General features: G+C 43.6%; 1 protein-coding gene across 1 annotated transcript in view; it reads left to right on the top strand.

Annotated features, from left to right (window-relative positions):
• Window positions 1-6,099, top strand: part of pak1ip1 (PAK1 interacting protein 1) — a 46,954-nt gene extending 40,855 nt beyond the window's left edge. Inside the window, exon 10 of the mRNA XM_080204788.1 lies at window positions 235-6,099. Within this exon, the coding sequence (XP_080060914.1) occupies window positions 235-389 (155 nt within the window). The 3' untranslated portion in view covers window positions 390-6,099. The remainder of the gene's footprint in view (window positions 1-234) is intronic.
• Window positions 6,100-14,755: the final 8,656 nt, after the last annotated feature.

A 14,755-nucleotide genomic window follows, 5' to 3' on the forward strand; every position in this document is an offset into this window, starting at 1 on the left:
GACATGTACGAAGCAGTGGACAAGCTAACTTGTGTATTCAGCTGTTGAGAGTGAAGTGATTAGCCTGGTTGTGAAATGTAGCTAAGACCCTTTCAACATTTGATAGGGAGCCTCAGGACACGTGAACTGCAATATATAGACCCTCGTTTTCCCCCTCAATGTCATTGAATGTTTATTTGAGATTTCGTAGCTGTTTGATGTTTCAACTAATTTCCTGCGTTTGTTCCGTTGCAGAATATGCAGCTATCAGTATGCCTCAGAAAGAAATGAAAAATAAAATAAAAGTTGCTGCCTTGGATGGAGTTGAATACCCAAAGAAGAGAGGAAGACAATTTTCGATCAAGAGGAAATTGCCTGCTTCAAGAAAAGCGAAGAGGAAGAAAAACTAAAAAATAAACCAACTTGAAATGTTTTGACAATGTTGTGACTTCAATGTATGGTCACGTGTTGTCTGTGGATGATCAGGTTACCTATTTAATGATTTTACCAAACAAAGTAAAGAACATATAAATGTCAATGATTTTGTGTGTGCAAAGTCAACATGTAGGTCAGCGAATTATTGACATTCTCTGAATAGACTGATTTCTTAGGATTAGTCTCTTGGTATGTACATCGTGAATATTAATAAGTTGACTGAATAGACCCCTAGAATATTACTGTCAATTAGAAATAATTAAGTTACGGTTTTCAAAACTCATAATGACATCCTGCTTTAACAGATCTAAATATTCATTTCACAATGAAGAATAAAGTTAAAATACCTAAAATAAATATTTATGTACAAGGACCTAATGGCAGGTGTGTACCTCTGATAGCATTCAAGACTTGGAAGAATTGTCTTAAGTTTTGTTTTGGTTGCCACCTTCCTTTGCCATCCAGTCAGTTCAATCATGATGCTTGTAAGATGAACTGTTTACTTTTACACTCTGCTTGTGAGTGAACAGCTGTTTGATAGAAATGGAAGGTAGTTGGCACCTATTGAATTATTCTATGCAAGTCAGGTTATTCAGAAAATGGAACAATGTGAAGTGTAAGAACACAAAATTAACTAAGCGGAAATTCTCTAATGCACTTTAGAAACATAGAAAAACTACAGCTCAATACAAGGCCCTACGGCCCACAAAGTCATGCCGAATATGTCCCTATCTTAGAGATTACTAGGCTTACCTATAACCCTCTATCTTACTAAGTTCCATGTACTTACCTAGAAGTCTCTTAAGACCCTATCAAATTTGCCTCCACCACTGTTGCCGGCAGCCCATTCCACACACCCACCATTCTGAGTGAAAAACTTAGCCCTGACATCTCCTCTGTACCAACTCCCTAGCACCTTAAACCTGTGTCCTCTTGTGGCAACCATTTCAGCCCTAGGAAAAAGCCTCTGATTATCACTCGATCAATACCTCTCAACACCTTATACATCTCTATCAGGTCACCCCTCATCCTTCGTCTCTCCAAGGAGAAAAGGCTGAGCTCCCTCAACCTATCCTCATAAGGCATGCTCCCCAATCCAGGCAACATCCTTGTAAATCTCTTCTGCACCCTTTCTATGGCTTCCAAATGCTTCCTGTAAGGTGACCAGAACTGAGCACAGTACTCTAAGTGGGGTCTGACCAGGGTCTATATAGCTGCAACATTATCTCTCGACGCCTAAACTCAATTCCTCAATTGATAAATGCCAGTATACCATACACTACCTTATCCACAGCTTCAACTTGCACAGCTGCTTTGAGCATCCTATGAACTCTGACCCCAAGATCCTTCTGACCTTCCACACTGCCAAGAGTCCTACCATTAATATTATATTCTGCCATCCTGTTTGACTTGCCAAAATGAACTACTTCACACTTATCTGGGTTGAACGCCATCTGCCACTTCTCCGCCCAGTCTTGCATCCTTTCAATGTCTCATTGCAACTTCTGACATCCCTCCACACTATCACAACACCTCCAACCTTTGTGTCATCATCACTTTGTGGCCCAGTATCTGACCACACTTGACACTGGATATTTGAGCTTTTTTTATTCTGATCTTGTAAAATTAATTTTACTCACTCATCTGAACTAATTTCAAAATTGCTTAGGATATATAAAGAATACAGACTAGTCTTTTTGCCTCAGTTGATCCTGAATTGTTTGTTCATTAATCATCAATCTTGAGATCTTGCTGCTCCTTTAGTCTCCAGTAGTTACGCATTTTGTTCCAATATTGGTTTCAAAATGACATAGTTGCAATGTAACTGGAAGTAAGTGGTAAACTAGTACAAGCATACATGCAAACCAACAGTTTGTGGGTGATTATCTGAATTTATTGATGCAAGCTTAAGGTAGAATAATTCATCTTTTGACATTTATATGTTCTTTACTTTGGTTAGGTATACGTGAAGCACATATTTCAATGATGTGTGTTGCAGCCAGTATACTAAATATTGGATTGTTATTTAAAGTATCTCTTGAAACAGATTTTTTTCTGTCTGTAGCCATTTATTATGTGAAATGTGCCCAGGTACCAACTTGTGCAATGGTTGAACCCAAAGGTGTGGAGATACCAGAATTGCACTGGAGTAAGCACAGTGAGAAGTCTCTCAACACCAGGTTAAAGTTCAAAAGGTTTAATTGGTAGTACAAGCTTTTGGAATGTCGCTCCTTCAGGTGAGTGAGCTTATCCAAAGGCACACTACCTTACTGGGGCTCATCACAGCCCTGGCATTCAGCAGTCTGCCGAGTGCCAGATCCTTGTGACATCCCATTTTTGACCTGCTGGGAATCAGAAGTGAGGTGCTCACCACTTTGTGACCCCAAAGTGTCTCTACCACTAAATCCCACCTGAGATGTGTTTCTGTGTTCTTCTGCGTCTGAAATCATGAACCAAGGAGGTCAAAAAGGAGAAATAGTTAACCAGCGAAGCAGCCGAGTAGTGAATCAGAAATCCTGGAACAAAAATCCTCAGGTAAATGCTCTGGTTTCCACCCACACCCCAAAAACGTGCTTTTAGGCTGATTGGTGTTAACAATTGCCCCTAAATTAGACCTCCCTTAAGCTGGCGCACATATAATTCTCTAAATTTGCATCCCTTTATTGTGGAGTCCAAGGGGCGTAGACAAAAGTCATAGGTAGAAGGAGGATTGGAATGAGGCACTCACTGAATGTTAAAATGGGCGGTGTGGGCTTGTAGGGCTGACCATACTGCCCAACTTAACTAAATCCCCCTACCCTTCCAAGGACCATATCCCTCTTTTCCCATCCTATTCATGTATTTGTCAAGATGCCACTTAAAAGTCATTACCGTATCCGCTTCCACTACCACTTCTGGCAATGAGTTCCAGCCACCCACCACCCTCAGTGTAAAAAAAATCTACCTCATACACCTCCTTTAAACCTTGTCCCTCACACCTTAAACCTGTGTCCCCTAGTAATTGACTCTTCCACCCTGGGAAAAGGCTTCTGACTATCCAATCTGTCATGCCCCTCATAATCTTGTAGACTTGAATCAGGTCAACCTCTGTTGTTCCAGTGAGGACAAACCAAGTTTCTCCAATCTCTCCTCATAACTAATGTCCTCCATACCAGGCAACATCCTGGTAAATCTTTTCTGTGCCCTGTAGAAAGAGGCCATTTGGCCCATCAAGTCTGCATTGGCCACAATCCCACTCAGGCCATACCCCCTTATCCCTACATATTTACCTGCTAATCCCTGTAACCTACGCATCTCAGGACTCTAAGGGACAATTTTTAGTATGGCCAATCAACCTAACCCCATCTTTTGGACTGTGGGAGGAAACCGGAGCACTCGGAGGAAACCCATGGGGAAACGAGGAGAATGTGCAAACTCCACACAGACAGTGACCCAAGCCAGGAATTGGACTCGGGTCCCTGGAGCTGTGAAGCAGTGCTCACCACTGGGCTACCGTGCTGCCCTTTATGTCTGGATTAAACTCCATCTGCCATCTCTCCGCCCATCTCCAACTGATCTATATCCTGCTGTATCTTTGATGGTCCTCGTCGCTTTCCACAAATCCACTAATCTTTGTGTCAACTGCAAACTTACTAATCAAACCAGTTACGTTTTCCTCCAAATCATTTCTATATATATTACAAATAGCTAAAGGTCCCAAGCACTGATCCCTGAGGAATGCCATTTGTCACAGCCCTCCACTCAGAAATGCACTTCCACTGCTATCCTCTGTCTTCTTTGACAAGAGTAAGAAGTCTCACAGCGCCAGGTCAAAGTCCAACAGGTATATTTGGTAGCACAAGCCACTAGCTTTCGCTCTTTCATCAGGTAAGTGGGAGTTCTGTTCACAAATTCAATTTACAAAATGATGGTTGGAATGCGAGTCTTTACAGATAATCAAGTCTTAAAGATACAGACAATGTGAGTGGAGAGAAGGGAAGCACGGGTTAAAGAGACATGTATTCTCTCCCGCCAGGACAGTTAGTGAGATTTTGCAAGCCCAGGCAAGTCGTGGGGGTTACAGATAGTGTGACATGAACCCAAGATCCTGGCTGAGGCCATCCTCGCGGGCGGAACTTGGCTATCAGTCTCTGCTCAGCAACTCTGCGTTGTGTGTCGTGAAAGCCAGCTTGGAGAACGCTTACCCAAAGATCAGAGACCGAATGCCCATGACCGCTGAAGTGTTCCCCAACAGGAAGAGAACACTCTTGCCTGGTGATTGTTGAGCGGTGTTCATTCATCTATTGTCGAAGTGTCTACGTGGTGTCCCCAATGTACCATGCCTCGGGACGTCCTTTCCTGCAGTGTATCAGGTAGACAACATTGGCTGAGTTGCAAGAGTGTGTACCATGTACCCGGTGGATGGTGTTCTTACGTGAGATGATGGCACCCGTGTCAATGATCCGGCACATCTTGCAGAGGTTGCTGTGGCAGGGTCGTGTGGTGACGTGGTCACTGTTCTCCTGAAAGCTGGGTGGTTTGCTGTGGACAGTGGTCAGTTTGAGGTTGTGTGATTGTTTGAAGGCAAGAAGTGGAGGTGTGGGGATGGCCTTGGTGAGATGTTTGTCTTCATCGATGACATGTTGAAGACTCTGGAGAAGATGTTGTAGCTTCTCCGTTCTGGGGAAGTACCGGATGATGTCTGCCGTGTCCCGTGTTTGTCTTCTGAGGAGATTGGTGCAGTTTTTTTGCTGTGGTACGTCAGAACTGTCAATTGATGAGTCGATCGCCATTTTCTGTTCTTATGAGGGCATCTTTCAGCGACTGGTGTCTCCTCATCTGAGCAGATCCTGTGTATATGGAGGGCTTGTCTGTAGAGGATGGCTTCTTTAATGTGCTTCGGATGGAAGCTGAAGCATTGTGAGGTTATCAGTGGGCTTGCGGTATAGTGAAGTGCTGAGGTGACTGTCCTTGATGGAGATGCATGTGTCCAAGAATGCAACCGATTCTGGAGAGTAACCCATGGTGAGAGTAGTCTGATGGTGGGATGGAACTTGATATCATTATATAGTTGTTTCAGTGATTGTTCATCATGAGTCCAAAGGAAGAAAGTGTCATCGATGTATCTAGTGTATAGCATCAGTTGAAGATCCTGTGCGGTGAAGAGGTCTTGTTCAAACCTACACATGAAGATGTCATATTGAGGTGGGAATCTGATCCCCATGGAAACAATACACATCTCTTCAACCTGTGTTTAACCCTCTCTCCACTCACATTGTCTGTACCTTTTAAGACTTGATTACCTGTGAAGATTTGCATTCCAACCATTATTTTGTAAATTAAGCTTGTGTCTTTACGTGCCTGTTTGTGAACAGAACTCTCACTGATGAAAGAGCAGCGCTCCAAAAGCTAGTGGCTTATGCCACCAAATAAACTCGTTGGACTTTAACCTGGTGTTGTTAGACTTCTTACTGTGTTTACCCCGGTCCAACACCCACATATCCACGTTATGGCTTCTTTGACCAAGCCAGTTTTGTATCCAGTTTTATATATTTAAAAGGATGCAGGCCGCTTCAAGAACTGACCACGTTATTTGATGGTGATGTCATTAGGGTGTGTATTCTGGCTGCTGTTTTACTTTCAGTTTTGTACTTGATGTTATACAGAGAGCAGCTTTTCAATAAAACCTGTTTGATGTTAGTTGGATCTAAGTGTGCAAATCAATTATTTTCTTCTGTTAAAACCCACAATCCATAATATAGTTAGTTTTGGTGGCACGATAATACAGAGGTTAACACTGCTGCTGCCTCACAGTGCCAGAGACTTGGATTCAATTCTGACCTTAGGTGGCTGTCTGTCTGGAGTTTGTATGTTGTCCTGTGTCTGCGTGAGTTTCCTCTGGGCGCTCTGGTTTCCTCCCACAGTGCAAAGATGGTGGGTTAGGTGGATTGACCATGCTAAAACTGCCTTTTAGAGTCAGGGAGGCTAACAGGGCAAATACGTGGGGATTACAGAGATAGGGACTGGGTGATATAGTTGTCATGGCAGGCTCAATGGGCTAAATGGCCTCCTTTTGCACTAGGGATTCTATGATTTTATGACATTGCAAGCCTGCAGTTTGATCTTGGGATCAAGCTGGAAGTTCACAACTTGTCCCAGCCCCTTGGCACGCACTTGATGCTCTTCACTTAGTGCTCTGGAGGTACAAAGTTTTTACTTTGGAAAAATTAGTGTATAAAGCAAGCCAGTTTCCTGGATACTCCAGTTTTATGGGTACTCCAACTGGGAAAAATGGAACAGGATCCTGGTTCTGTTTTGTTGGTTTCCACCTGAACTGGAGGGGGACTAATATCCTGGCATGGAGAATTGCTGGAGCCACTCGGAAGGTTTTAAATTAGTTTGGCAGAGGAGTGGGACTCAAAGCAGTAGGGAGACAGAAGAAAGGTTGAGGTCAGCACAGAAGTTAAAGAGAGCATATTAAGTAGTAAAGGCAGTATCAGTAATCCTAGTACGAGACAGATCAGGCAAAAGCAACTCGGAGAGCAAGGGAAGTCCAGATGAAATTGCATTTATTTCAATGCAAGAGGCCTGACAGGCAAGGCAGATGAACTCAAGGCATGGATGGGTACATGAGACTGGGCTATTATAGCAATTACTGAAACATGGCTATAGGAAAGACAGGACTGGCAACTCAATGTTCCAGGGTACAAATGCTAAAGAAAGGATAGAACAGTAAGTAAGAAAGGAGGGGGGAGTTGGATTTTTGATTAAGTAAAACAGTACTGGGAGGGGATATATCCGAGGGTTTGCCCACTGAGTCTATGGGTAGAACTGAGAAATACGAACAGGGAAATCACTTGAATAGGGTTGTACTATAGGCTCTCAAATAGTTGGTGGGAAATTGAGGAGCAAGTATGTAAAGAGAATACATATAGCTCTAAGAAAAATAGGGTGGTACAAGTCAGGGATTTTAACTTTCCCAACATTGACTGGGACAGCCATAGTATCAGAGGCTTGGATGGAGAGAAATTTGTTGTGTATTCAGGAGAAATTTCTCATTTCTTCATGTGGATGGCCTGGCTAGAGAGGGGGCAAAACTTGATTTCCTCTTGGGAAGTAAAGATGGGCAGGTGACAGAAGTGTTAGTGAGGGATCACTTTGGGACCAGTGACCATAATTCCATTAGTTTTAAGATAGCTATGGAGAATGACAGATCTGGCCTGAAAGTTAAAATTCTACATTGGGGCAAGGCCAATTTTGATATCAGGTAGGAACTTTCAACAGTTAATTGGAATCTGGACATCTAATAAGTGGGAGGCTTTCAAAAGTGTGTTAACCATGGTTCAGGGTAAGCACATTCCTCTTAGAATGAAGGGCATGGCTGGTAAGAAGTATGAACTCTGGATTACTTGGGATATTGAGGCCCTGGTCAAGAAGAAGAAGGGGGCATATGACATGCATAGGCAGCTGGGATCAAGAGGATCCCTTGAAGAGTGTAGAAGGAGTACAGTTAAGAGAGAAACCAAAAGGGAAGAAAGGGGAATGCAATTGTTTTGGGAGAAAGGCAAAGAAGAATCCAAAGAGCTTACACAAACACATAAAGGGGCAAAAGAGTAACTAGGGAGAGAGTAGGACCTCTTAAGGATCAACAAGGTCATTTATGTGCAGATCCACAAGAAATGGGTGAGATCCTAAATTAAAATTTCTCATCAGTAATCATTGTTGAGAAAAACATGGATATTAGGGAACTTGTGAAAATAACTAGATGTCTTGAGGAGTGTACATATAACAAGGAGGAGGTGCTAGAAGTCTTAAAGCGCATCAAGGTAGATAAATCCCCAGGACCTGAGGAAGTGTATCCCAGGACATTGTGGGAGGCTAGGGAGTAAATTGTGGGTTCTCTAGCTCATATTTGACTCATCGATAGTCACAGGTAAGGTGCCTAAAGATTGGAGGGTGGCAAATGTTATGCCTTTGTTTAAGAAGAGCTGCAGGGAAACGGCTGGGAACTACAGGCTCATGGGCCTCACTTCTGTAGTGGGAAAGTTGTTAGAAGTTATTTTGAGAGACAAGATCTACAGGCATTTAGAGACGCAAGGACTGACTAGGGACAGTCAGCATAGCTTTGTGAGTGAAAATCATGTCTCACAAATTTGAGTTTTTTGAAGGGGTAACCAAGAAGGTAGATAAGGGCAGTGTAGTTGATGTTGTCTACATGGACTTCAACAAGACCTTTGACAAGGTACCACATGGTAAGTTGTTGCATAAAATTAAATCTCACGGAATCCAGGATGAAGTAGCCAAATGGATACAAAATTGGCGTGATGACAGAAGATGATGGTGATTTTAGAAGGTTGTTTTTCAAACTTGAGGCCTGTGACCAGTGATGTGCCTCGGATCGGTGCTGGGTCCACTGTTATTTGTCATTTATATTAATGATTTGGATGAGAATTTAGTAGGCATGGTTAGTAAGTTTGAAAATGACACCAAGATTGGTGGCATAGTGGACAGTGAAAAAGGTTATCTTGGATTGCACCAGAAACTTAATCTATTGGGCCAGTGGACTGACGAATGGTAGATGGAGTTTAATTTAGATAAATGCGAGGTGATGCATTTTGGTAGACTGAACCAGGGCAAGACTAGATCAACTGATCTAGTAGGTAGGGCACTGGGCAGAGTTATAGAACAAAGAGATGCAGAGGTACAGGTGCGCCTTGAAAGTGGAGTCACAGGTGGACAGAGTGGTGAAGAAGGCATTCAGCGTGCTTGGTTGCATTGGTCAGAACACTGAATACAGGAGTTGAGACATCTTGTTGAAGTTGTACAAGATATTGGCAAGGCCACACTTGGACTACTGTGTACAGTTCTGGTCACCCTATTATAGAAAGGATATTATTAAACTAGAAACAGTGCAGAAAAGATTTACTAGGATGTTACCGGGACTTGATGGTTTCAGTTTTAAGGAGAGGCTGGAGAGACTGGGACTTCTTTCTCTGGAGCGTAGAAAGCTTAGTGGTAATGTTATAGATGTCCTTAAAATAATAAAGAACAAAGAACAACACAGCACGGGAAACAGGCCCTTCGGCCCAACGAGCCCGCGCCGCCGTCCCACTGTGTATAATGAAGGGTATAGATCAGCTGGCTACTCGATATCTTTTCCCAAAGGTTGTGGAGTCTAAAACTAGAGGGCATAGGTTTAAGGTGAGAGGAGAGAGATACAAAAGTGTCCAGAGGAGCAATTTTTTCACAGAGGGTGGTATCTGGAACGAGCTGCCAGAGTTGGTAGTAGAGGCAGGTTTAATTTTGTCTTCTAAAAAGCATTTAGATAATTACATGAGTAAGATGCGTATAGAGGAATATGGGGCAAACATGGGCAATTCGGACTAGCTTAGGGATTTTAAAAACGGTCAAGTTGAGCCGATGGGCCTGTTTCAATGCTGTAAACCTCCATGACTATCACTCTAATTAAGAGTGATGACCAGGTTCATTTGTATTGTGCCACTACAGGTGAAATTCTTTAACTGACACAAAATGAACAATAGCAAAGTATGTTTAATTGATCAAGAATGAAGATCAGAAGTTTGAAGACTTATCTGATGCCATCATAATTGTGACCATAAACAATACTAGCTAAGATCTGACAGCATTATTCCCATGACCTGCAAAGCAGCGTCAGGGTGACAAAAATCTTTGATTTCTGGGGGTGGTGTGGTTGCAAAACTGAAGACATTGACAAAAGGACACCAGGAATGGAGACTGGCTTAACTTGAATAAACACACTGAACATCACCCAGCCTGCACATGGAAAGGATTAACAATTTAATAGCTCTTACTTAATTCTGTGCATGGTGGTGCTTGGCTGTCCTTAGTTAGTGGAATGTTTTGTCTGGTTAATTCTAATAATAAACAAGACACTTCCACACTGAATAGTTCAGCGAACACTCTGCCCCCGCCCCCCCCATACTAAATAGTTCAGTGAACACCCTGCCCCCGCCCCCCCCATACTAAATAGTTCAGTGAACACCCTGCCCCCGCATACTAAATAGTTCAGTAAACACCCTGCCCCTGCCCCCCTCATACTAAATAGTTCAGTGAACACCCTGCCCCCGCCTCCCCATACTAAATAGTTCAGTGAACACCCTGCCCCCGCGCCCCCCCCATACTAAATAGTTCAGCGAACACCCTGTGCCACCACCCCCACCGCCCCCCCCCCCCCCCCACCCCCCCACAGCAAGCAGTCTGCATACAACTTCTTAGAGGGCTGGTGCCATACAACCACATGTGATTGAGCAAAGACAGGTCCAAGATGTTCTGGCCTACACATATGTGAAACTGAATGGGTCAGCATATGCCTACCCTACGCTGTCAGGTGTGGATAAGCTGTTGAACCTCATTACATTGCAATTATTTCCCATAAACTGTGTGTCATAAACTCACCTTGATTAAGTCCTCGCCCTTTCCAGTCAATGCCCATCACTTCAACTGGTTGTAAGGTCCTCAAATTGACCCTGGTGGAGACAGAATGCCAAGAAGGCAACTAGACTTGATTATCTCGAGGAAGTAAATATCATACGGTTTCTGTAGGTGAATCATTCTCTCTCTCTCTCTCTCTCTCAGTCTGTGGCACGAAGGCCACTCCCTGCTCACCTGGCAGGTGTGAGACATATCAAGGACCTTTTTCTGACAATACTCCAGGTCCCAAGTCTTTCTGATCCAGGCTTAGCCTGTGGATGGTGTGAACATAAGAACATAAGAAATAGGAGCAGGAGTAGGCCATCTAGCCCTTCGAGCCTGCCCCGCCATTCAATAAGATCATGGCTGATCTGTCGTGGCTCAGTTCCACTTTCCCGCCCTCTCCCCATAACCCTTAATCCCCTCTCTTATCAAGAACCCATCAACCTGCTTCTTAAAAATATTTAGCGAGGCAGCCTCCACCACTTCAACGGGCAGAGAATTCCAGAGATTCACCACCCTTTGAGTGAAGAAGTTCCTCCTCAACTCCGTTCTAAACCGCCTCCCCTTTATCTTGAGGCTGTGCCCCCTAGTCCTACTGTCTTTTTTGAGCGGGAAGAGTCTCTCCACCTCTATCCTATCCATCCCATTCATCATCTTATACGTCTCAATGAGATCTCCCCTCATTCTTCTAAACTCTAACGAGTACAAGCCTAGTTTATTCAGCCTCTCCTCATAGCTCAATCCCCTCAACTCCGGTATCAGCCTAGTAAACCTCCTCTGCACTCCCTCCAAGAGGCTGATAGAAACTCCTGACTCATTGGGATTGAGTGTTCCCAGAGTCATGTTGCTCATGAATACAATGTAAAGCAGTTAATAAAGTCCAGCTACGGCTAAATACTGACTCAAGACTCTTTGTCAACAAATACCAGAAGGGAAAGTTGAAAAGGAACAAAACCATTATGAGGGTAAAGGCTCCTGCTGGGGGCTCACCACTGGAGTGATAAGCCACCTTCCCCAATGGCCTTGCCAGCCAACTCAGAGATGATGACAGCACACACCAGCAGAGGAAATGCATCTGGGAACAGCCTTGTCTACACAGGAGGTGGTTCCAACAAAGGGGATCCGCCCAGCTTTGATGCATTTGACATGAGCGAACTATTTGAATCCTCCAGACTGCATGGACCCTATCCTTCAATGATTTTAGCATTTTGAGTGACTGGACACTTGTTTCCAAAATGATTCTCACTGCTTTTGAGTCATTTTTGGGAAAGTCTTGAGATGGCAGCTAAATGCTTATCACAACAAGTGAAGCATTTTGATTGACTCCACACTCATTTCCAATGTGCTGTCTCTCCTTTGAGTCAGTTTTGTAAAAAGGTTGATGGTGCTCCAAAGTGCTTACATCAACATATTTGAGTAATTCCACATTCATTTTGAAGTGGCTGTCTGAGCTTTGTGTCATTTTCCTATTTCAGAAAAATGTGAAAATGCCAGTGCTGGACTGGAGTGGGCACATTAAGAAGTCTCATAACATCAGGCTAAAGTCCAACAGGTTTATTTGGTAGCACAAGCTTTTGGAGCACTGTTCCTTGATCAGGTGAGTGGAGAATTGGGTTCACAAATGGGGTGGCACTGTGGCACAGTGGTTAGCTCTGCTGCCTCACAGCTCCAGGGTTCAATTCCCAGCTTGGGTCACTGTCTGTGTGCAGTTTGCATATTCTCCCCAAGTCTGCATGGGTTTCCTCTGGGTGCTCCGGTTGCTTCCCACACTCCAAAGATGTGTGGAATAGGTTGACTGGCCATGCTAAATTGCCCATTAGTGTCCTGGGATGCATAGGTTTGAGGGATTAGTGGGGTAAATATGTGGGGTGACAAGGATAGGCCCTGGATGCAATTGTTGTTGGTGCAGACTCGATGCGCTGAATGGCCTCCTTCTGTACTATACAGATTCTATGAATATCCATGTCATGAGAACCTAAAGAATGTGTTTTGAATGCATTTGGCACCATATGAATAACATGACTGTAATAACAAGTGGTCTTCTACTGCTCTCTTGGTATGAACACAGGCTTGGGTACAATAGACAAAGTCTCACATACAATTGTTAGTTTCATGCTTTAAAATGGGGGCTTCGACCTGTGTATGTTGGACTTCACCTAGGGCCAGAATTGCGATTTATTCCAGGACCTTTCCAGCTCCAAACCAGTCATCATTACCAGGTCCCCCGATGGGTAGAAGTGAAAGAGACTTGTTGCTTATATTTGTTATTCTTTTGCAATAAACCATTATAATGGTGGCACAATGGTTAGCACTGCTGCTTCACAACGCCGGGGACCTGGGTTTGATTGCTGGCTTGGGTCACTGTCTCTGTGGAGTTTACACGTTTTCCCTGTGTCTGAGTGGGTTTCCTCCAGATGCTCCAGTTTCTTCCAACAGTCTGAAAGATGTGCCGGTTAGGTGGATTGGCCATGCTAAATTCTCCCTCAGTGCATCGGAGTGTGGCAACTAGGAGATTTTCAGTAACTTCATTGCAGTATTAATGGAAACCTACTTGTGACACAAATAGATAAACTAATAAATAAATAACCTTGAGATTATAATCCTAGTCTGTCTCTTATTTAACATTCTTCCATATTATTAAAAGAACACACCATTTTTGAGTCATTTTTGGACAACTCTTGATATGGCAGCAAAGTGCTTATCTAAATGAGTTATACATTTTGGGTGACTCCACATTTGTTTCAAACATGGCTCTCATTGCTTTTGAGTAATTTTTGGGAAACTCTTGATATTGCAGCAAAGTGCTTATTCCAATGAGTTAAGTATTTTGAGTTACTCCATATTCATTTTCGGTGTGACTCCCTCTGGCTTTGAGTCATTTTTGCCAGAAGTCTGATATTGCTGCAAATGGCTTATCTCAATGAGTGAAACATTTTGAGTGACTTGACACTCTTTATCAAAGTGTGGCTTAACTAAGGCCTGTCTTTTAATGATTTTTTTTGACAAAGGCTGATATTACTGCTTATCTCAGTGAGTTAAGCATTTAGAGTGACTCAGCACTCATTTTCAAAGTGGCTCTGTCAGTCTTTGTGTCATTTTGGGAAACAGCTTATATTATGGAAAGGTGCTTAACTCAATGAGTGTAGCATTCTGAGTGACTCCACACTGTCAACGAATGAAGTATTTTGACTGACTGAAAGGTGATGTAGTCCAATGCCTGGGCACACAGGGCATCCATCACTGACAGATGCAACTGTGCACTGAAGATTGCAAGATTCCACACATCTCGAGCCCTGGCATGATCCAATGGCAAGAAAGTTTAGCACAGCCATGACTTTAACAGCCACCAGGGATGAGTGTCCTCCTGTCTGTCAGGTGGATGAGAACCTGGCACAGAGACCTCATTGTGTCCCCGCGATGGCATTGTCATCAGCAACATGTGGACAGCGCGGTGGTATAGTGGTTAGTGCTGCTGGCTGATAGCTAGGGACCTTGGTTTGATTCCTGGCTTGGGTCACTGTTTATGTGGAGTCCGCCCATTCTCTCCTCGTCTGCATGGGTTTCCTCCAGGTGCTTCGGTTTCCTTTCACTGTCCAGGACACATGCTGGTTAGGTGCATTCGCTAAATTATGCTTCAGTGTACGTGAACAGATGTCAAAGTGTGGCAACTTGGGGATTTTCACAGAAACTTCATTGCAGTGTTAATGTGACACTAATAAATAAACTTTAAAATAAACTTTAAAGCCCAGCACCTCTTGTAGACTCATGGCATGAATTTTGCTGTTGTCTCCTCCCTCCCCCCTTGACCTGATGGATAGCCCGCAGCTGAGTCTCTGCAGCAAACCCCTGATGCGTCCAGACTGGCATTTGTGGTGCTAGTTCATGTCTCTGCTGACCCTGGTGCTCT

This window comes from Carcharhinus amblyrhynchos, chromosome 2, assembly GCF_965287045.1.
Source record: "Carcharhinus amblyrhynchos chromosome 2, sCarAmb.v2.hapA, whole genome shotgun sequence".
Taxonomy (NCBI): Eukaryota; Metazoa; Chordata; class Chondrichthyes; order Carcharhiniformes; family Carcharhinidae; genus Carcharhinus; species Carcharhinus amblyrhynchos.